The sequence below is a fragment of the Amborella trichopoda genome, chromosome 9 (assembly GCF_054954075.1).
Source record: "Amborella trichopoda isolate Santa Cruz 75 chromosome 9, AtrichopodaSantaCruz75HAP2 v2.0, whole genome shotgun sequence".
Lineage (NCBI taxonomy): Eukaryota > Viridiplantae > Streptophyta > Magnoliopsida > Amborellales > Amborellaceae > Amborella > Amborella trichopoda.
This window is the reverse complement of record NC_142344.1, coordinates 47021840-47043430: the sequence shown is the minus strand read 5'-3', so window position 1 is coordinate 47043430 and position 21591 is coordinate 47021840. Positions and strand designations below refer to the sequence as shown.

Here is a 21591-nt window from a genome sequence, read left to right as displayed (position 1 = left end):
TGGGTACATGTATATTGGACCTGTTTGGGTCCAGCTCCGGGTCTGGGTAAATATCCATATTTCGGGTCTGGGTCTGGGTCCTGTTGGACCCGACCCGTTGCCACCCCAACTCTTAGATCTCAATCAAAGCACAATCTCATAACCAGAAAACTCGGTGAAAAATTGGACCCCACTGTTTTCTGATGTTTTGAGGTGCTGAACCCTGGAATCAATGAAAAATGATGTATGACGGCCTTCAACAAAGTTTGGAGATGAAACTATTTGATAAATCTGATTCCAGACCCATCTTGCACCTGAGTATATCAAGACCTATGTCAAAACTCAGGGGTTGACTAAACTCGCAAACTCTTGATTTTGGAGTTTATATACTCTGAATCTTGATGTTTGTGATCAAGAATGTCAAATATACATAGAGGATCCGGATCATGGTCAAATACTGAGAGATTTGGGCCTTAATTCTATTGGTTTTGAGGTCATGGTTTCATACTTGGCAGTGAAAAGTCATGGACTCCAAAATAGATGATTTTGATAATGTTTTGATGATAGAAATGATAAATTATCTTCATATGCTGGTAATCAATAGGCACATACAGTGGTATGACCTGAAGTCTTTGTATTCTTGAGCGAATCATGACCAAAATTTGACCAGAAGGGTATGTCTGCCTGAGACTTCAGTCAAAACTTGCTCGAGGATATTTTGGTTCATAAAAATCCAAGACAAGCCCTTTGATGGAAAGATGAGCTTCAAGAGAGATATAGATATGTCTCTTGAAGCCTTAGAAGGACACGCCATATGATTGCATGTGGGGTATTGGATTTGTCCACTGCCATGCCAATAGCTGTCTTTTTATGCCCCATGTAAAGCTATGTGTACGTGAAAGCAACACCCCAAACAACTATACGTGGAACAATCTGCACTCAATTCTTGAAGCTTTGAGAAAGGAAAACAAGCAAATTATGCCCAAAGAAGCCCTTTCTTCTGGAGATGAAGGATTAAATATGTATATGAAGCCCTAGATTGTAAGAAAGGAGAAAAAGCAGGTCCCTCCAGCAAGAAGCAAGTAAAATGGGGTCATACATGCCCTGGGTGTCCATGCTAGTTGTATTTTCGGATCAGACCTGCCTTGGGTGTCAATAATGCCCCAGGTATCAATGCTTGTAATATTTTCCTTTTTTTATTTATTTTAGGAGTTGTTTAGAAAAGTATTTAGATCTTATGGAATTATTTATTTTATCAGAGGTAAAAATGTCATTATGAATTTTGTTTCAATTAGGGCTTCAATTTTTATTAGAATTAGGATTTCTTGGGCTCTAAGTAAGGTCTTTTATTATTAATAGGGGCCTATGTAGAGAATTGAAAATAGAGAGTTGAGTTTTAGGATCTTTTTTGGTTTAACCAGTGCAGAGCCAATGAATTGTAGGCTTCCTGTTTAATTTTCTAATTAATAGATCGTTGGATTTCTTCCTTGCAAATTTCTTTCTTGAGCAGCAAGGGCATAAATCTTTGGTCAAGTTTAGGGTTTGCGAAATTTAGACTAGGATTTGCTGATTTCAGCCAAAAAATTGTTGATTTCAGCCCAAAGTTCACTAATTTCAGCCTAAACTTGCTGACTTCAGCCTAAGGTGAAAGGATCGGCTATGTCGAACTCAAGATGGTAAATTAAAAAAACTTTCCTTTCTTTCATTTAATATACCTAAATTCCACTTACATGGGCCACTATACACTGTTGTAAATCAAAATTAAAATCTTAAATACAATCTAGGATATTTATTTTACTAGCAAAACAAATAAACACCATTCAGGAGCAATAACCAATCTTCCACTACAATTTTAAGCACAAAATATGTTCCTGGAAATTCATAGAAAAATATAAAGTATGGCTAAAAAATAATTAAATTAACCGGGAAGACTTACTAAATGATGGTTGGAGTCACCCCCACATGGCTAGATACACCCCACACCCGATTCTCTGCTTGATGGTGCACTTTTAATCTTTTAGGTCTTGCTGGAATTTCTGAGATAGGGAAGCTTTTTAGGCAATACCTTACAATCTAGGACCTTTGAGAGCATAGAACCTATTTAGGGTTTGTAGAAACCCTATAAGATCAAATTAGGGCTAAGCTTGAGTTATTTCTCTCTTGCCTGGCTGTACTTCTCCTTTCCGTAAAAAGAAAACAGCAAAGTTCTAACCTAGGGTTTCAAGAGTACCACCTTGTTTTCTTTCTTTTGGGTGGAGCAAAGGGGAGAGAGGCATGATTTAAAATTTGAGAAAAATATTAGGTCATGGAGGAAAGAGAGATGTTTTTTTTCTTGGCATGAGCGAGAGAGGTATGTCATGATTGAGAGAGAGGTTCAAATAGTGTTTAAATAGAAAAAAATCTTTCTCCCACTTGGAATAGGATTTTTTCTAGGTATGCCTTATTTTTATTTACCCAGCTTGACCATTACGATATTAAGAAATCTGAGGGGTGGGAAAGATTAAATCGAATTCATCCATCCCACAAATTAGCCATCATGATTTTTTGGTGAAATTAGGAACCTTATCCCCTTGTATTTGATCCAATTCAAACTTCTATTTAAAATTAAATTATAACGACTTTTAGTTATCTAGATCTTCCAAAATCGATAGGATGTCAAAGATAATATTTTTATTTTGGTAAAAAAGAACAAAACTCCCACTTGAATATGGAACATATCTATTTAATTTTAAAAGATTCCCCAACTAATTAAACTTTCAACTAAAACTGGCACATAAAAGCAAGATGAATGGGGTGCCACCCTATGGACTATATGTGGGCCCCACAAGGCCACACATCCCACTGATGGGTAGCACACACATATGGGGGCTGGATCCTTGGTCCCACATGTGCCCTTTTTAGTTTTGAAAATTTTGAAAATACCCCCTTTAATGAAGTTACAGCAGAAATAAATTTCTAAAATTCTAAAAACAATTTGTAAAAATCACAAATATATTTCTAATACCAAAAATAAAATATTTAGAAGAGGACTGGTACCAATGGGTCAAAATTAGCGACAATAAGGGCACTCCATTTGATTCAAGAATCATGATCCACTATTCTCATCCAACCCAATAAAGATCCATAACCCATAGTCTCAATGCAAGGGCTCATGATTGGCTTGTCAAAGGTGGTCAATAAATAGTGGACATTATTGAGGCTTTAGTTCTTGCTCTCAGAAGTCTACAACCACACATATGAGACCACATAGTTCTTCTGGACTATAAACATCATCCTTGGGCATCTCTGTTACCTCAACAAGGGATGACCCGCTGCAAACCCTTCTCAGTAGTGCCACATGCTTAAAGGTAAGGGTTTTGGACATAACTAGGGCTATAAGCCGCCCAACCCAAGTCAGTCAACACCTATATTTCCACTGAAGTGTATATTCCACTATAAAGTATCATTTTTACATACTCTCTAAAGCTTTAAAGGCCACAGAACCCAACATCTCTCATGTGGCCTTTGAAGGGCATACAATCACTCCCTCTCAGTTCTCTCAAGCCCATCCCATGTACATGTTTGGCAAAAACATTCGCCAACAATTCTTTCGTGAAAGATTTGCTGATATAGCCTCTGTCGGGAGATAAGAATTCTCAAACTCTCCTGCTTGGATCTCATTGCGAATGTGGTAGTAGCATAATTTTATCTGCCTCAATCTCTTGTGAAACTTGGGCTCTTTTGTCACACAAATGTTTGGTTGTTGCATAAGATTTTAACACACATGCACTTCACTGGATCAAATCTAAGTTGATTAAGGAACTTCTTCAACAAGACTATTTCGCCCCGAGATAACATGCCACATACTCTGACTCCATAATCGAGAGTGGAACAATATCCTATTCTTTGAGCACCAAGAAACCGCTCCACCTGCAAGCGTGAAGGTATATCCGGATGTGGATGAACATCTCATCTGGATCCCCTTGATAGTCCGTATCTAAATATCCTTGTATCTGTATATTCGAGCCTCCTCCATAAGTGAATGTGTAACTAATTGTTCCCTTCAAATATTGCAATACTCTTTTAACTGCCTTCTAGTGCTTCATACTCGGATTACTCTTGAACCTGCTAATTAAACTCATAGCAAAAGATAAATCCGGTCTTGTCTCAGATATAGTATACATTAGTGACCCAACTGCACTTCTGTATGGAGTTCTCTAAATGGCTTCCTTTTCCTCTGGAGTAGTGGGACACATGACTAGGCTTAGCTTGGTCTTCTTATCAATGGGGGTTAATATGGGCCAACAATTTTCTATTTCAAATCTTTCAAGAATTCTCTTACAATATGTCTCTTGGGATAATTGAATAGTTTTCCCTTTTATGTTTCATGTAATATTGATTCCCAATACATATGATGCTTCTCCAAGATCCTTCATATCAAAGTGGTGTGACAAAAAAGCTTTTGTCTCCAATATGAGACTCATCGAACTACTGGCAATTAACATGTCATTTACATATAGAGCGATGAAAACAATGTCACTGGCACTGACCTTGACATATATACAGTTACCCTCCTGGTTAGGCACAAAACCAACAGATGACAAGGTCTCCTGAAACTTAATGTACACCTGCCTCGATGCTTGTTTAAGGCCATAAAGAGACTCATTGAGTTTACATACTAAGTTTTCCTTTCCCTTTCCTATGAAACCCTCTGGTTGTTTCATATAAATTTCGTCTTCTAGCTCCCTATTTAGAAAAGTAGTCTCAACATCCATCTGATGGTGTTTAAAGCTGAGCTATGGCTATTAGGATCCTAATGGAGGGGAATTTTTCTACAGGGGAGAAGGTCTTATCATAATCTATTTCTTCTTTCTGGATAAACTCTTTAGCAACTAATCTGGCTTTGTATTTCTTCAACTTCCCTTCCAATGTTCAATTTCTTCTTATAAATAATCGACTTGCAGCTTATGGGTTTCTATCAAGAGGTAGTTTCACCAGTTACCAAATATTGTTTTGTTTGATCGAGTTAAGTTCATCAATCATGACTTCTACCCATTATGCCTTTTCATGACAGGTTATGACTTTTGGTAGGAACAAGGTTCATGTAGGGATTCTTCTTCAATTCTCTCGTAATATTCTCCTAGGTAGATGAAGAACTCAGGTTTCTTCTAATTCGGTTACTTCTCTTGGGACGAGGTGGTTTGGGATCTAGGGCCTGACTCGTGTCATTCTCTATCTCATAAAACTCGGCTTTTTTCTGTGTGGCACGACCCTCGAGGAGCTCTTCAAGGAAATGGTGCATCCCCACTCTCAAGGACAACCCTTGTGTCAGAATTCTAGAAACAATATCCCTTACCATGTGGTGGGTATCCTATGAAGATGGACTTAACATTTTTAGGATCTAATTTCGTCTTCTTTTGATGGGGTATTAAGACATGATTAAGGGATGGAGCACGACCAGTAAAAATCTCATGAGGAGTTAGTGGGACCGCTTTAGTGAGAGCCCGATTAAGGATATAGTTAGCTGTCAAAACAGCTTCTCCTCAAAAAACTAGAGAGAGTTTAGCATGACCCATCATGATCTTCACCATTTCCATTAAGTTCCGATTCCATCTCTCAACTACCCCATTCTGCTGAGGAGTGTATGGCATAGTATACTGATGTATAATATCATGGTCAGTACGCAATTCTTTTGATAGTCGTGAGGAATATTCTTCACCCCTATCAGATCTAAGGACTTTAATTTTCTGGTTTATTTGGGTTTCTACCTCGGCTTTATACTCTTTGAAACAATCTAGGGCTTCAGAATTTTCAATTAGCAGATAGACATGGTCAAAATGGGAGTGATCATCAATAGAAGTAATAAAGTACCTCATGCGGCCCTTAACGTCCACATTCATAGGTCCATAAATATCACTATGGATAACTTCTAATATTCCGGTAGCTCTTTGAGCTTTCACAAAGGATTTCTTGACTAGCTTTCACTGAACACATGATTTACAGACTTTGGTTAAGTCTCCATTTAGAATTTTTAATAAGCCTTTTCTCTTTAATCTCACCATCCTTTTGGGATTTGTGTGTGCTAGTCTCATGTGCCATCATTATTATTATAACATGATACATAAGAAATTAAATTCTTTATTGCAAATGAAAGGTAACCATCTACAAGATGACCATTAATGACCAATTCATTACCATATTTCACCTCCACCTTATTACCTATAAAAATGGTGAAGTAGCCTGGCTTAGCCAATCTAGCGACCGAAATCAAACTCTTCCTTATCTCAAGAGCATAAAGAGTGTGCTTTAGGACCATTCTTTTGCCATTCGCAAGTTGAAGGACGAAATCTCCAATACCCAAAATTTCAGTCTTTTGATTCCCGCCCATATAGATATACTGATCCTCCGGGGCAACGTGCTTAAAATTTCTATACCCATCCTTGGTATTTAACACATGGGTAGTGGACCCTGAGTCAAAACACCATGACCCTACTTTAAGGTCAGTTAGCATGGTCTCAAGGACCACATAAGCATGCTCCCTATCGCCCTTGGGATTCGTATTCTTGGGTGCTTTATAATACTTCGCAATGTCCCCAAATTTGTTGCAGTTATAGCACTGGTATTCTTTAAATCCTTTGATTTCTTAGGTCCATTATTCCTCTTTTGGTTCTTATTTGTTTCATTTTTATTCTTTCCCTTGCGCCTTTTCTTCTTGCATGAACCGGAGTTGGGTTTAAGGTTTACCAGATTTACAGAGTCATTCAAGGTTGAAGTATTGCAAGTCAATCTCTTTTCTTCTTCGACTTTAAGTGTGGTGATTATCTCGTCCAACTTCCGTGTGCACTCTCTTGTGGTAAGGCCTGAAATGAAGCTTTCCCATGAGCTTGGCATAGAATTTAACACCTGGCAGATTTGCATATTTTCATCTGGCTTAATTTGTGCAGCCTTGAGTTCGCGAATTAAAGCTCTGAACTGTTGTATATGTTCAGTTAATTTACCTCCTTCTTTCATCTTCAAATTTGAATATAGTTTCATAGCTATTGTTTTTAGTGACAGGAGTAGCATAATCAGCCCTCAAGTTGTTCATGAAGCTCCTTTGTAGTCTTCAAGGCCTCATACTCGAGACCATAGGTGTCATCCATGGCCATAAGTAGAACATGCTTTGCTAGAATACTTTTGCGCTCCTACTGAGCATAAGCATCCCTTGTGGATTGCTTTTCATAAACATTGCCTCGTGGTGCAGGTGGCTGTTTGTTAGTGAACGTCTGGCTAAGTCCTTCTTCGAAAAGGACATAGCCTATTTTTCTCTTCCAACTAGCATGGTTCTTCCCATCCCAAAAATCTTTTGATGTCATATTTCTAGACTACAAAAACTAATAAAACTTAGACTATGGCAGTAAAATATAAAGGCTCTGATACCAATGAAAGGAGTGGCTATGTCAAACTCAAGGTAGTAAATTCAAAATAATTTCTTTTCTTTCATTCAGTATATATAAATTCCACTTGCATGGGCCACTATACACTGCTGTAAATCAAAATTAAAACCCTAAATACAACCTAGGATCTTTATTTTTAATGCCAAAATAAATAAACACGATCCAGGAGCAATAACCAATCTTCCACTATAATTTTAGGTACAAAATATGTTCCTGAAAATTCATAAAAAAAATATAAAATATGACTGAAAAATAATTAAATCAACTGGGAAGACTTGCTAGATGATGCCTGGAGTCACCCCCACAAGTCTTGATAAAGCCACACCCAATTGCCTAGTCAATGATACGAATCCTTTAGATCCTCTAGAATTTTTGATATAGGAAAGATTTTTAGGCAATACCTTTCAATCTAGGGCTTTTGAGAGTATAGGAATCTACTAGGGTTTGTAACAACCCTATATGATCAACTTAGGGCTCGGCTTGAGGGTTTATTTATCTCTTGGCTGGCTGTACCTCTCCTTTCCTTTAAAAAAACAGCATACTTCTAACCTAGGGTTTAAGAGTGCCACCTCGTTTTTTTATTTCTTTTGGGTGGCGTGACCCTTTAGAGCAAAGGGGAGAGAAGCATGATTTAAAATTTGAGAGAGAAATATGGGGGCGTGGAAGAAAGAGATTTTTTTCTTGGCATGAGTGAGAGAGGTATGTCATGATTTGAGAGAGAGGTTCAAATAGTGTTTAAATAGAAAGGGATCTTGCTCCCACTTGGAATAGGGTTTTTTCTAGGTATGCCTTATCTTATTTACCAAGCTTGACCAATAGGATCTTAGGAAATATGTGGGGTGAGAGATAAATCTGAGCCATCCATCCCGCAAATCAGCCATCATGATTTTTTGGTAGAAATTAGGAACCTTGTCCCCTTATAATTTGACCCAAGTCCAACTTCTATTTAAAATTGAATTATAACCATTTTTCGTATTATCTACATCTTGCAAAATCTATAGGAAGTCAAAGATAAATTTTTTTTTTTAGTCAAAAACATAACTTCCACTTGAATAGGAAAGAAATCTATTTAATTTTAAAAGATTGCTCAATTAACTAAACTTTCAAGTAAAAGTGGCATGTAAAAATAGAATGAGTGGGTGTGCCACCCTATGTATATGTAGGCCCTACAAAGCCACACGTCTGACTCATGGGTGGCACACACATGTGGGGGTTGGATCCTTGGTTCCCACATGTTCCCTTCCTAGTTCTGAAAATTTTGAAAATACCCTTTTTAATGAATTTATAGCAGAAATAAAATTTTAAATTCTAAATTTTTTTTGTAAAAATCACAAAAACATTTCTAATAACAAAAATAAAATATTTAAAAGTGGATTGGCACCAATGGGTTAAAAACTTAGCGACAACAAGGTCACTCCACTTGATCCAAGAATCATGATTCACTATTGTTTTCTCATCCAACCCAACAAAGACCCACAATCTCAATGCAAGGGCTTATGATTGACTTGTCAAAGTTGGTCAATAAATAGTGGAACTATGATCCTAGAATGTCTCCCCCTTTCAGAGAAAGTCCAGTGCGTCATTGCAATGCAAAAGGGGCTCTCTCTATGCACATGTACAGGTGTCCCTTTGTAGGACTGCTTCCCAGTAATGCGGCTGTCATGTGTACATGCCATGCAGAAGTTTGTTGAGGCTTTGATTCCTCTTAGATACCAACAACCGCATATAGGAGACCATACAGTTCTCCTGGTCTACAAACATCATCCCTAAGCATCTCTCCAACCTCAACAAGGGATGACCCATTGCAAACCCTTTTCGGTAGTGCCACATCCCCGGGGGTAAGAGTTTTGGACATAACCAGGGCCATAAACCGCCCAACCCATAGTTAGTCAACACACACTCCCACTGAAGGGCATATTCCACTATAAAGCATTGGTTTTACAAGCTCGCTAGGCCTTTAAAGGCCATAAATCCAACATAAGGCATGCTTATTTTCTGCGTAGGTATGTAATTTTGTGAATCTATGGCAGCAAGAAGGGTTCATGGAAGGGGAGCTCTTGTAGGGCTCTCCCAAGATGCCAGAGATGAAGATAATTGCGAATCTCAAGAGGTAGGTTCAGCAGCTTGCACAATAACTCACAGGCATCAATCATGGGCAAGGCAGTGATCTTTCAGCCCAAGCAGATGTTGAGTACAACCCTTTTTACCTGTGCTTTGCGTGAGGAGTCGAGTGAAGAGGAAAGTGATAGAAGAACTAGATGTAGGGGACATGACGAGGGTTTTCTATTTGAAGGTGGACATTCCTAATTTTAACGAAAGTTCTATCCAAAATTATTAGGTTGTAGATTGGGATTCACAACTAATCTTCATTGCATGCTTAGATGAACAACAAGATCTCTTAGGAGATTCGATGTATGATATTTTTTAGAGAAGTAGTTAGAGTGCTTGTGGGATTATTTGTTTTATCAGGGGCTAGTGGTTATTACGAATTTTATTTTAATAAAGGTTTCAACTCTCATTAGAATTAGGATTTCTTGGGCTCTAAGTAAGGTTGTTTTTTATAAATTGGGGTCTATTTAGAGAATTGAGAACAAAGACTTGAGTTTTGAGATATTTTTCTGGTTTAAGGAGTGCAGAGCCATTGAAACTTAGCTTGTAGTCTTCCTTTTTAATTTTTCAATCAATAGATTATTGGATTTTCTTCCTTGTGATATTCTTCCGCATCTGGACAATACAATTATCCAAGTTCTTAAGGGGTCGTTTGGATACCTGAAAATATATTGTCTGTGAAATATATTACTGGCGTAATACATTACTTGCAAATGGATACATTGCTACTGTTTGGCTATGTCTGGAAGAAATATGGGAAATGCATTACCATTATTTTACCAGCACTTGCATATAAACTATCATTTCTTTCTTTTTTTATTACAAAATTCCACTGAAATGCGGAATTAAAGTCTTCATCACACCATTCCAAAAAGATTTTTTAATAATAACATCATCACTATTCCAAAAATGTTTTCTAATAATAACTTGTACCATTCTAAAGTCATGATGACACAATTTCCTACTTATTTTGCATGCCTTTGGCACTTACATGGAATCACATGTCTTCTAACATGATTAAACTTTGGTTTCAACATGATAAGTCATTGGAATAATTTGATTGAAATAACATGATTTTATTGTGATAAGCTTTACTTTTATTTATTATTTATAGAAGTCTTTCAAATGTCTCTCTATATGATATCAAATAAACAATAAATTTATGATACCAAATTGAAAATCTTTATTGTACAAGTTAAAAAATGGGAAGAAGTTTGATTCGTAAACTAGAAGGTTTGGTAATTGCAGTAGAAAATTTTGAGGCATTGGAGGAGACTAAAGAGGTATCTTATTTCAATTGAGTTTTTACTAATCTCTCATGAGGATTATGTTGTGTGAAATTTTTTATTATGATTGTGTAGGGCTTACCAGGACTCTCCTGCTTCTCTCTCTTCAGGTTAGCAGCTGCAAGGGAAAAGTCCTGATGAGAGAAAGAGGGACTTAAAAAGAGAGGGAGTGCCTTATGCAAACTAGGTATTAGGGCTCAAGAGAGAGAGGGGGCGGGCTTAGAGATGGAGGGAGTACCTATGCAAACCAATTATTATGGCTCAAGAAGAGGAGAGAGTAGAGCTTATCAATGAAGAGAGAAGCGTCGCTTTGGTAAGTTCCTCCGACGAGTTTGAGAGAGTGAAAATGGCATGTTGGCATTTTTTTAAGCGGGGGAAAAGGCAGAGAGAGCTGCGCGCAAAAGATTTCCCAAAGATTACCTATCAAGCGCGTTATAGATTTTTCACCCCTCGTTATTTTTAGGGAAATCTCAGGTAATCTCGGGAAATCTTTTTCCATTTCCTTACTATTAAAGTGTATCAAAACAGTGGAAATGTCATATTTCCTTGTAATCTATTGTCATGTAATAGATTTCCAGGTACCCAAACGACCCTTAAGGGTTTTTGTTCTTGTTATTAAGATAGGGCATTTTGGAGGTGATTTGAAGTTTATCTGAGTCTAGATGAATGCGATTTAGAGCATTTGGTTTCCTTAAATCAATTTTGTGTTTTGTTGGATTCTTGTAAAACTAAGAGATGTTCCTCAAACTCAGGAATGTGATAATTCATTGCACGTATATGTTTCCCAGCAACACTTGGTGGAAAATGGAGAGAGTTCTGTAAAATGTTCATAAAGCTTTATTGGATTGTCTCTGGAAGCCAAGCCCCTTCATGCACGGGCATGTTTGGATGTATTCTATATGAAAATATCTAAGATGGTATCAACCCAGGCTAAATCATCTATGGAGCAGCAGACTGGACTATCATTTGGCTGCCTCATTCCAACAATTTGGGAATGGACATCAGACCGAACAAACCCTTAAAGGGCAGGAATATCTGGGAATTCAAACGAGCGTAACCAACAACTACAGATTCGCATGGTTGATTTGGCAGGTGGTATCATATACATAGAAACTGTTAGAACCTGTTGAAGACCATCAAAATGGTCTCAGCTTGAGATGAAACCAAGAAGGTCGTCATAAAAGGTGAAAAGGAACCTCTCAGTCAATAACCGTATGTTTGGGACATACTGAACTGTCCCATGAACAATGGATAAGGGAGATGAGTCAAACCTCGGCCAAAAGAGCTCAGAATGTTGATCTAGGATACCTCCAAGTCACCTTCCCAGTATCAGGGAATTTCAATATCAGATGCCTGAGATACATGGTTTCAAAATTCTAGAGCTGCCGCGACAACTCATGCTGCAGGTGGCCCAAAAAGAGGGTTGAATTTAGTAGATCAGACCCTGAAAACAATGTCAGATTGAGATGAAGCGTTGTGGAATCATAGATCAGACCCTGGAAACACCATGTTCAAAATTTAAGGACCATCGGATGCTGTTTGATAGGGATTTTGAAGGAATTGAGGAAAAGATGTTGCGAGTGTGTTCTCAAATGTCACCAGTGAGGATTCCAGGCCCAAAGCTAGCACCATACGGAATGACCTTTGGGGACTAATTTGGCTCTCACTCCCAAACCCTGTGCTGAATGAGATGAAATTTGGATGGATTGTTCTACACTTAATACCCTTTTCATCCATATATTAATACTAGAATGAAGATGAAAGCAAGGGTTCTAAAGGAGTCATTGCTGATTGCAGACAGCATGACCTCTGGAGCTTGTTTCGATCGTATCTCTCGAAAACACACAGTGAATGAGCTGAAATTCAGGGCGATTGTTCTACACTCAATCCCCTACCCATCCATATATATATATATATCAATGGGGTTCCATACATGGATCAATACCAGATTGAGATCAAATCAAGGGCTCAAAGGGGCCACTACTGATTGCTGACAGCATGACCTTGGGCTGCCTCTACATCAATTTCTTGAATCACATGGTCAATGGAGCTGAAAATTTGTAAGCTCCTCACTCAATCCCCCTAAACATCAATATGACCATTTATAGGATTATTTGCAAGATCGCATAGCAGATTGAAGCCCAAATGCGCAACCCAAAACAAATTCTGTTGCGTAACGATATTTGGTAAACCAAAGATTCATACCTTCACGGAAATGAGGAGTTTTTTTATGAAACTTGAGGCAAAAGAACCTCAACTCAATTCTCCAGAGATCTATGGAGAGAAATGACCATCAATCCATGAAAATCTAACACAGGGGGGCAAAATGATTGTGGAAGGTGGTCTCAAGTTTCCAAGGGCAAAGCACTAATATTTCCCCTTGAAAACCATAACTAACTGGCCCTTTAGATAAAAGACTGGGTTAAATTTTAATTTTCCACCCTAATATGATCTAAACTCTATAAATACCCCAAGGCTCAACCATTTTAGGGGTTGGAAAAGCTGGTTAGAAACATTTAGTTTGAGATGTCTTGTATTGCAAGCTTAGTGACCTTGAGAGAGAGAGACTCTATGTTTTGGAGAGAGAAACCTCTAACCTTCTCGAATTAGGATAAAAGAAGGTTCAAGACTCTAATCCTAGGCACCGGGAACTTTCAATAATCCCAAATTCCTTGGGTTGTGTCGAACAAACGCCCTCCAAAAGGATTGCATTTGCCTAGAGAAGTGCGATAGCATACTCCCATCCCTAGCTCATAAAATAGAGATTGAGCGCAAGTTCTTCCATTCTCCAATTACCAATTGGGAGGTAGTCGGAGTATCTCACCGATATGAGATAAGCCACGCGTCCAAGAGGGTTTATAATAGGGAAAGTCTAGAATGAGACCATTTACTTTTGGTACAAGGTGTTGACATTAATCTTGACCATTGGATGTGAAATTGGATGGTTGCAATTATTTCATTGACCAAGCTCAAACTTCAAAAAACAATTTCTTGAACTTTGTGACATATCCAAGCTATCAAATTTCACATCGGATGGTGGTAAGTAATTGTGACCACCTTGTATCAAAAGTAAATAGTCTCATTGTATACAATCCCTTAATAATATAAAAGCCCAAGAAGTTCCCAAATTCAAATGTATTGTAACATCTTTGATCAATTGAAATTTGGTCCTTCTTACTGGTGTTCTATGGTACATTTGGATTCAAATTTCATACAGTGCAATCTAGTTCTGATGAATCTCTCTCTCTCTCTCTCTTTCTCCCTCCAAAAAAAAAGGCTTGCTTTTTACCTGCCTAACACCTCTTTATTGTGATAATATGATGGTTTATGGAATCTCTTTTTATTATCAATGGACAAACCACATTGAGGTGGATTGCCACTTTGGTTACCAGTGGCATACAACTAGATATAATGCCTCCTCACATGTCTACAAACTAACTGCTAACATATTATATGGACTTTTTTTTTTGATAGTCAACATATCTTATTATTGTTTTAGATTTGATCTACATGGACAAAACGCGTGCTTTTTAACTCGTTATCGAGTTTACGATGGGGATCTAGTATACTGCACATTTTACATGGCACCTGTATTTGTGAGGATAGAGCTGTAAATATGTTGAGTATGTAGGCACCTTTTTGTATCTTTTTTAAGTTTTTTGCCTTGAGGCCATTGTAGTACCCTAGCCTTGTATTTGACAAGGCCTTTGAGTCCTTTTTTTTATTACAGTTATCATTCAAAGATTGTTGTCCAATTTACTCCAAGTATATTATGTGTTCCACTAAGTTCAGACAGTTTTCTCCAAGTATATTATGTGTTCCACCAAGTTCAGACAATTTACTCCAAGTATATTATGTGTTCCACTAAGTTCAGACAATCCTTCAATCAATAAAACTAATTCAATTTATTGATGGACTGACCATGGATATATCTGAATGTGCTCCATATATATTTGTAAGCTGATTATTCTCTTACCTATTTTATATTGGGTGTGGTTTACATAAGGTTGCAACCTTAAACAAGCAAAGGTAGGTACATCTCCACATTTTGTATGCAATTTTGGTATTGAAAATTCTTAGGATGGCATGAGGATCTATTGGTATTAAACTCCAAAAATGGTTCAAATCACAAGTAGATCTATAAACTTATGAAAATCTTGAAAATAGATGGTCGAAATAATTTATTGTAAGATGTACTTCTTTTAGCACTTGAAATCTCTTTTTTTTCTCCATATCTATACATCTTGATGTCAAGATGCTGTTCCAATATTTTTTTTTTTAAACATCAAAAGAACATTTTTCGAAGAATTTTAGAGTTACTCCTTAATTCTATATTTTTAAGGTTAACCTTATATAAACCTTTACCTTTTATATTAGTTTCCATTCATGTTCATTATATTCCTCGTTATGGAGTATTCTTTCATAAGCATACATCGTTTTTAAGCAGCCCAATTCTGAAGCCTATATATTCAGGTTTTCAACAGATTGTTTGAGCAAATTAAAAGTATATATACTATACAAGTAGGTGAATCTCAAAAATCCTTTAAAAGAGTGTTTCGATATTGGAGACCATCCAATCCATCATCTCGACCTTGAGATAGGTAGATATGAAAAAATAAATGAATTTGAAGTTTTAAAAATAGTGCATCTCGTAGCAAATTATTTGGACCATTTATTTTCAAGATTTTGAAGTGTAAATAGATCTTCTTGATTCACAACAATTTTTAAATTTCATAACAAACATAAAATAGATTGCCTTTAAAGAAAAAAACAGACATAAAATAGATTTTCAAGCTAACATAAGATTTTCTACTTTGGAAATACATTTTTAAGCAAAATTTTGAGGTCTGCCTTATTTCTCCAGTATAAGTTAAGCACCTTACACAAACCTCACCCATTTATGTATATTTATACACGTGTCTTTTGAAGCCCTGTTTAGTGAACAAACGGAAATTCCTTTTGTACGCCGCATGATATACCTGGCTATTCTAAAACTTTTGAGGTTACTTAACCAAAAGATCAAACTTGATCAACCATTAACAAGGTTATACCTACTTGTTCGACACTGTACTTTGATTGTGCCCTTCTAAAAGGAACATCAACTCGTTGGTACGGAGTGGAGTCATGTTAGTTGTGGAGACTTCCTATTGGTTATGAAATGGCAAGGCTTTGTTCTACAAACTCGGGGGTTGGCACGTTGAGCATAGTGAGAACTAAGCAACGGAAGAGTCGTGCACCGGATGGACATTTCCAATCTATCTAATAATTTCCTTACCAAAATAATCACAGTTTCTTCAACGTATGGTAGATTTCTTGTATTAATTGTTACATCATATTTACTGTTGCATCACATTTTCTTTCTCGAATAAGCTCCTTATTCTGTAAATGATTTTGGCACTTGTGGCTATTATGTTTTAATTCTGTCCCACATGCTTTTGTTACACTTTGTAACAGTTTCAATCAAAGTATTAATGAGTTACATTTCCTCAAACTTGTCTCACATTAATGCACATATGGAGCATCCTTCAATATGCACCCAAGATGTCTCCCACGACCTCAAAACTACAACCCTAGGTAATAAGCAGCCCCAAGTTGATATTGGTTAACACAGGAAAGAAAAGGTAATATTACCTATTGATATCTCATATACAAGCATATGAAAATAAGGTTGAACATCATAAAAGAGCTATAAAATTTGGCCAAATTATGAATTAAGTAAACATAATCAAAGGATTAGTGATGAAACAAATGAGGAGATGATATATCAAATAAAGTAGAATAGAGGCACCATTTGGGAAAAGAAAACAAATATCAGCTACTCTGATTTTTTAGTTTTGAAAGAGTTTTATTGCATCTTCCATTTTTGTGGCAAGGCAATTGAACTGTTAATTTTCCCTTTTGAGTAACAAGTTTCAGTGGGAGTTTTTTCTCCTTCACTCCATCTAATTCGAGGAAGTGTTATCCTTTTATCCAAGTTCTATGATATAAGTGTCCTTTTATATTTTGCATGGGCAGTTTCCCTTCTCACATTTTTTTTTTTAAATGAAAAAGTATATAATGATACCATTTACCTTTGGTACAAGATAGTTACAATTGACATTGACCTTTGGATATGAACTTGGGTAGTTACATTTATTCTATTGATCAAGTTAAAACTTCAAAAGAAATTTTCTCGAACTTTGTGGCACACCCAAGCTATCGGATTGCACATCGGATGGTTATAAGTAATTGTGACTTGTTTGTATTAAACGTAAATAGTCTCTTTGTATGCAATCATTTTTTAAATAATATATAAGTGGTTTAATATGTTCGTGATGGGTCAGTCAAGAACCTCATGTCACTGTCTTCTCTCTCCCTCTCACGTCTTTTATCTCTCTCTTCTCTCTCTAGTTTCTCTAACATGGTATCAGAGCAGATTTGATCTTTCATATTCCTTTTTCTTTAAACCTTAAACTTTCATCTTGCCCTTTCTCTAAACCCTAAACTTTCATATTTCCTTTTCTCTAAATCCTAAAATTCCATCTTTCCCGTTATCTAAACCATGAACTTCCATCTTCCCTTTTTCTTCAACCTTAAACTTTCATCTTCCCATTTCCTTTAAAAAAAAGAAAAAAAAAGTAATCCCTAGCCCTTTGATGTTGATCTTGTCAAGGGGTATCCTAGGACTATTCCATCTAAATGCTAAGGTTGTTTCACAGGGTTTTGTGTGCAGAGGGTCATGTAGATCTACTATTAGCATGGCAATATTGTTGTGTCTGTGTTTTCTCTTTAGGGATCAAGATCTACAAAGAGGTTGTGACTTTGTTTCAATGATGGCTACGTGTCTATGCATAGATGTGTTTAATGTGGTGCTTCAAGAATTTGTTCGAGTGTGAGAGCGTAGCCGGATCTGAATGATAAATGTCTATCTCCTCTTTATGTGGTTTCTAACATTGTACTAGGCTTGTGAGTAGTGCCGATCCTAGTTGCCCTCGTTTCCCTTTATTTATATATTCGTGGATAAGGAAATTAAATATGGAATCCTTAGTCTTCCCTAAATTGTGGGATACAAATCACCTAGGTAAAATGATATGACTCTAGTTAGGTTGTATGGGCTCAATTTGTCAAAGTAGCCCTTAGTGTAAGGAGAAACTGAAATACTTGGTTGAGGACAAGCGTAGTAGATCTGGTAGTCGATATGAAGAGTGGCGGTTGAAGATTTATATAATCATGATATGCTTGTGGAGTATAGTATGGAACTCCAAGTAAGTGCCAATGTGATGTTTCTTGATACAGCTAAAACAAATGTAGGACACTTTGAAAGAAACATATTTATCAAATACAATCTCTGTTGGGTATATGAGTTGTTTGAGAAATGTTTCAATTGCAAAAGAGTAATGAGTGTGAATGAGTATTACAGTACCCTCAGTGGTATGTGGGAGGAGTTGAATCTATATCGGCCTATATTTGGTGATCTAGATTTACAAAAGAGGCATCATGAAGAGTTTAGGGTTGCTAAATTTTTTTCTGGCCTTAATCCTAAGTACCATTTTGTATGTTGACAAATCTTGGCAAACAGTGAACTCCCATCTCTCACAAATGTTTACACATGCATTCAACGTATGACTCAAGTTTTAATGATGGAACAACCTTGAATAGACTTGTAGTGAGAGATGTTGGAGGTAGAGGTCGAGGACATGCTCGTGATTCAGGAAAAGGACGAGGTCGAGGTGATGGTTGCAAGGAGGAACTCACAAGTGTACGAATTGTAGGCGTAGGAATCATACGATTGTTAAGTGTTGGGACAAGGTTTGTAAGCCTCCTTGGACAAACCCGGCTACTTACACATCTAAGAGTGATGACCTTTATCTGAATGGAGCCAGTGATCACCAACAACAATCAAATTTTGCAAGTGACTCTATTGTGCTTTCCAAAGAAGAATATTATAGTCTTGTTAAACAAGTCCAACAGTCTAATAGTTCCCTCTTCTTCTACTACCACCCTTGTTAATTCAGGTACTTCTATACTTCTTTCCTTGGAGAAATTTGCTTCCTAAGTTATTGATTGAGGAGCCTCTGATTACATGACTAATTAATCATCTATTTTTGTATATCTAAATAAGTGTACTCCTAATTTTTTTTGTTACCATTGTTGATGGATCAATGTCAAATGTGTCAGGGCAGGGTACATTTATGTATACTTCCCTTTCTTTGTTAACTATATTATACATTCCAAAGTTCCCTTTCAGTTTATAATATGTGAGAAAATTAACCAAAGCTCTTCATTGCTCTGTAACCTTTTATCATTCTTCTTGTCTGTTAGGATCTAAAGATGAAGAGGACAAGCGGTGGCAGGTACGAGTTAGACGACCTATATTACTTGGACCACATCCTAATTGGTGTCGCTCTTCACTGTGGTGATTCTCCTTTTGTAAGGCACTGTCGGCTGGGTCATCCTTCTCTCAATAACTTGAAGGTAGTTCCTTCTTTGGAATCTATATCTGCTTTAGAGTGTGGAGCTTTTCAATTGAGATAGCATCATAGGGTGTCATTTTGTCCCAGAATTGACAATGGAAACCTATTCCATTTACATGGTTCATTCTAATGTATGAGATTTAGCTAGAGTACAAAGTTTATCTGATCAAGGAAAAATTTTATAAAAGGATGCTACCCTATAATGTAGAACTACGGATGCCCCAAAAAAATCCATCAAAAAAGGTAGTTTTAATGTTGAAAAACCCATTGATTGATCATCTCAACATCGAGATATATGACTATGAAAAATAAAAAGATTTTAAGTCTCAGAAATAGTGCATTTTATAACATATTATTTACACCGTCCATTTTCAAGATTTTCATATGTTTATAGATCTACTTGATTTTAATCATTTTTGAAATTTAAAATTTTATAATTAGATATAAAAATAGATTTTGAGATAATCCTAAGAACATTTTACATCAAAATTATTTACCATGTTAAAATTTGAAGGTGCCCCTTACGTCTACACCTATGGATGCATCTGTATGCAAACTGCACCTTTTAATCAATGAGAGATACAAGATTTTCTCCATTATAAATTGTTTTACAAAAAGATCCAAACTAAATTCAGTAATGAGCAATGATCCATTGCAACATTTGTATCATAGTATAATGGAACGACACTTCTAGAAAATCATGTTTGTGGTATTTGTATGACCTCAAATTTTGCGCACACACTCTCTTCATCTCAATAATCAATGCCCCAAAAAAAAAAAATTCAATTTGAACCCTAGATACGGTCAAAATGAGTCCCCTCCAAAACCATTCATTTTGTAAATTTCAAGATCTTAGCCTTTATAAACTCAAAATCATTTTTTTCTTTTTTTAACATCATTCATCTAATGATAATAAAGCCATCCAAAAAATTGGAAATGAAAAAATCATTCTAATGCCTAGATCTAAGCATCACAGCAAAATGAACGGCCAATGTTAATTGGGTTAAAAAAAAATTTTCTAGGTTGTGTTCTCAATTTTTTCTTTTTTTGTGATTGTTCATTAGAATGAAAACCGTGTATATTTCAAAATTTGGATCAAACAAATGGTCATAAGATGGTTTTTTAAGGTTATTGCATTACTATACAACGGTTGCATGAAATCATTGCTTCAGTAATAATGTGCGTACTTTTATATTCTGATCATACTAAAGAGTATCTTTCTGGAGAATTTTATAATTATTTTGCTCACAATAGGATTTTACCCCTAACCTCTTGTTCACATACTCAAACAAAATGGCATTGCTTAAAGAAAAAAATAAACACTTACTTGAAGTAACCCGTTCTTTGCTCATAAAAATGCATGTTCCAAAGGTTCATTACGAAGATGCCTTGTTGAATTCATGCTATTAAATTAATTATATGCCCTCTTCAATTTTAAATTAAAAATACCACAATCAACTCTCTTTCTTGATGTTTCAGTGTTTGTTGTTTCTACTCGAGTGTTTGGGTGTGTTTTCTTTGTTTGTATGTTAGGTATTGGTAATGATAAGCTAGAACCTCAAGCTATTAAGTATGTCTTTCTCAGGTATTCACACTTCCAGATTTGTTATCATCTTAATCAATAAAAGAAATTTGTTTGTGACGGTGTTACTTTGTTTGAAAACACTCATTTTTTAAAAGGGAGTCGTGTACTTGATAAAATATTTTTTATCCTGCTTTACGTATTCTTGTTGATCTTTTCAACCCATTTACCTGACTCCATTGAATCTAGTACATCTACAGGTCATGATATTCCTCAGGAGCGGCCTATAAAGGTTTACTCTAGAACAAAAATGTAGGGTGGAAATTCCCCACCAACTTAGCCTTCCACTCAATCATCATCTTTGTCTACTAATCCACTTCCTTCTTGTGCTGATTAAAGGTATTAGGTCTTGTACTCAGCATCCGATTGTATGTTTTGTTACATTTACAAATTTCTCCATCATACTAAAGTTTTGCTTTAGTCATTTCATCTATTTCCATTCCTCATACTCATCAAGAAATAGTTTCTTCTACTGGTGAAAGAGGGCGATGGAAGAAGAGATGAATACACTAAATTCAAATGACACATGGGAAGTCACTGAGTTAACAACTGGAAAAAGGGTTCATTGGGTGTTGATGCGTTTATGTATTCAAATATCAACCTGATGGCATTGTAGAAAGATTACAAATGAGATTGATAGCTAAGGGATACACGCAGATATTTGGCATTGACTACTCTGAAATATTTGCCCCTATTGCTAAACTTAATTCAGCTCAAGTAATTATATATGTGGCTGCCAATAAGGGATGGCCATTGTTGCAACTTAA

The 21591-nt window shown here is 36.4% G+C and overlaps 1 protein-coding gene across 14 annotated transcripts in view; it reads left to right on the top strand.

Annotated features, from left to right (window-relative positions):
* The window catches only part of LOC18428719 (cell growth defect protein), a 46326-nt gene extending 24735 nt beyond the window's left edge, over nucleotides 1–21591 (top strand). For 2 of the 14 annotated variants that reach the window (XR_016040499.1, XR_016040506.1), the window contains exons 4-7: nucleotides 10900–11102; nucleotides 19091–19243; nucleotides 21025–21163; nucleotides 21307–21591. Coding sequence is in view for 1 of the 14 variants with exons in the window: in XM_088846458.1 (XP_088702584.1) it covers nucleotides 19091–19188 (98 nt within the window). In the remaining 13 variants the exon portion in view is untranslated. Of the gene's footprint in view, nucleotides 1–10899; nucleotides 11103–19090; nucleotides 19430–21013 lie in introns of those variants that run through there. The other 12 variants (XR_016040501.1, XR_016040504.1, XR_016040495.1 and 9 more) reach the window with 7 other exon arrangements.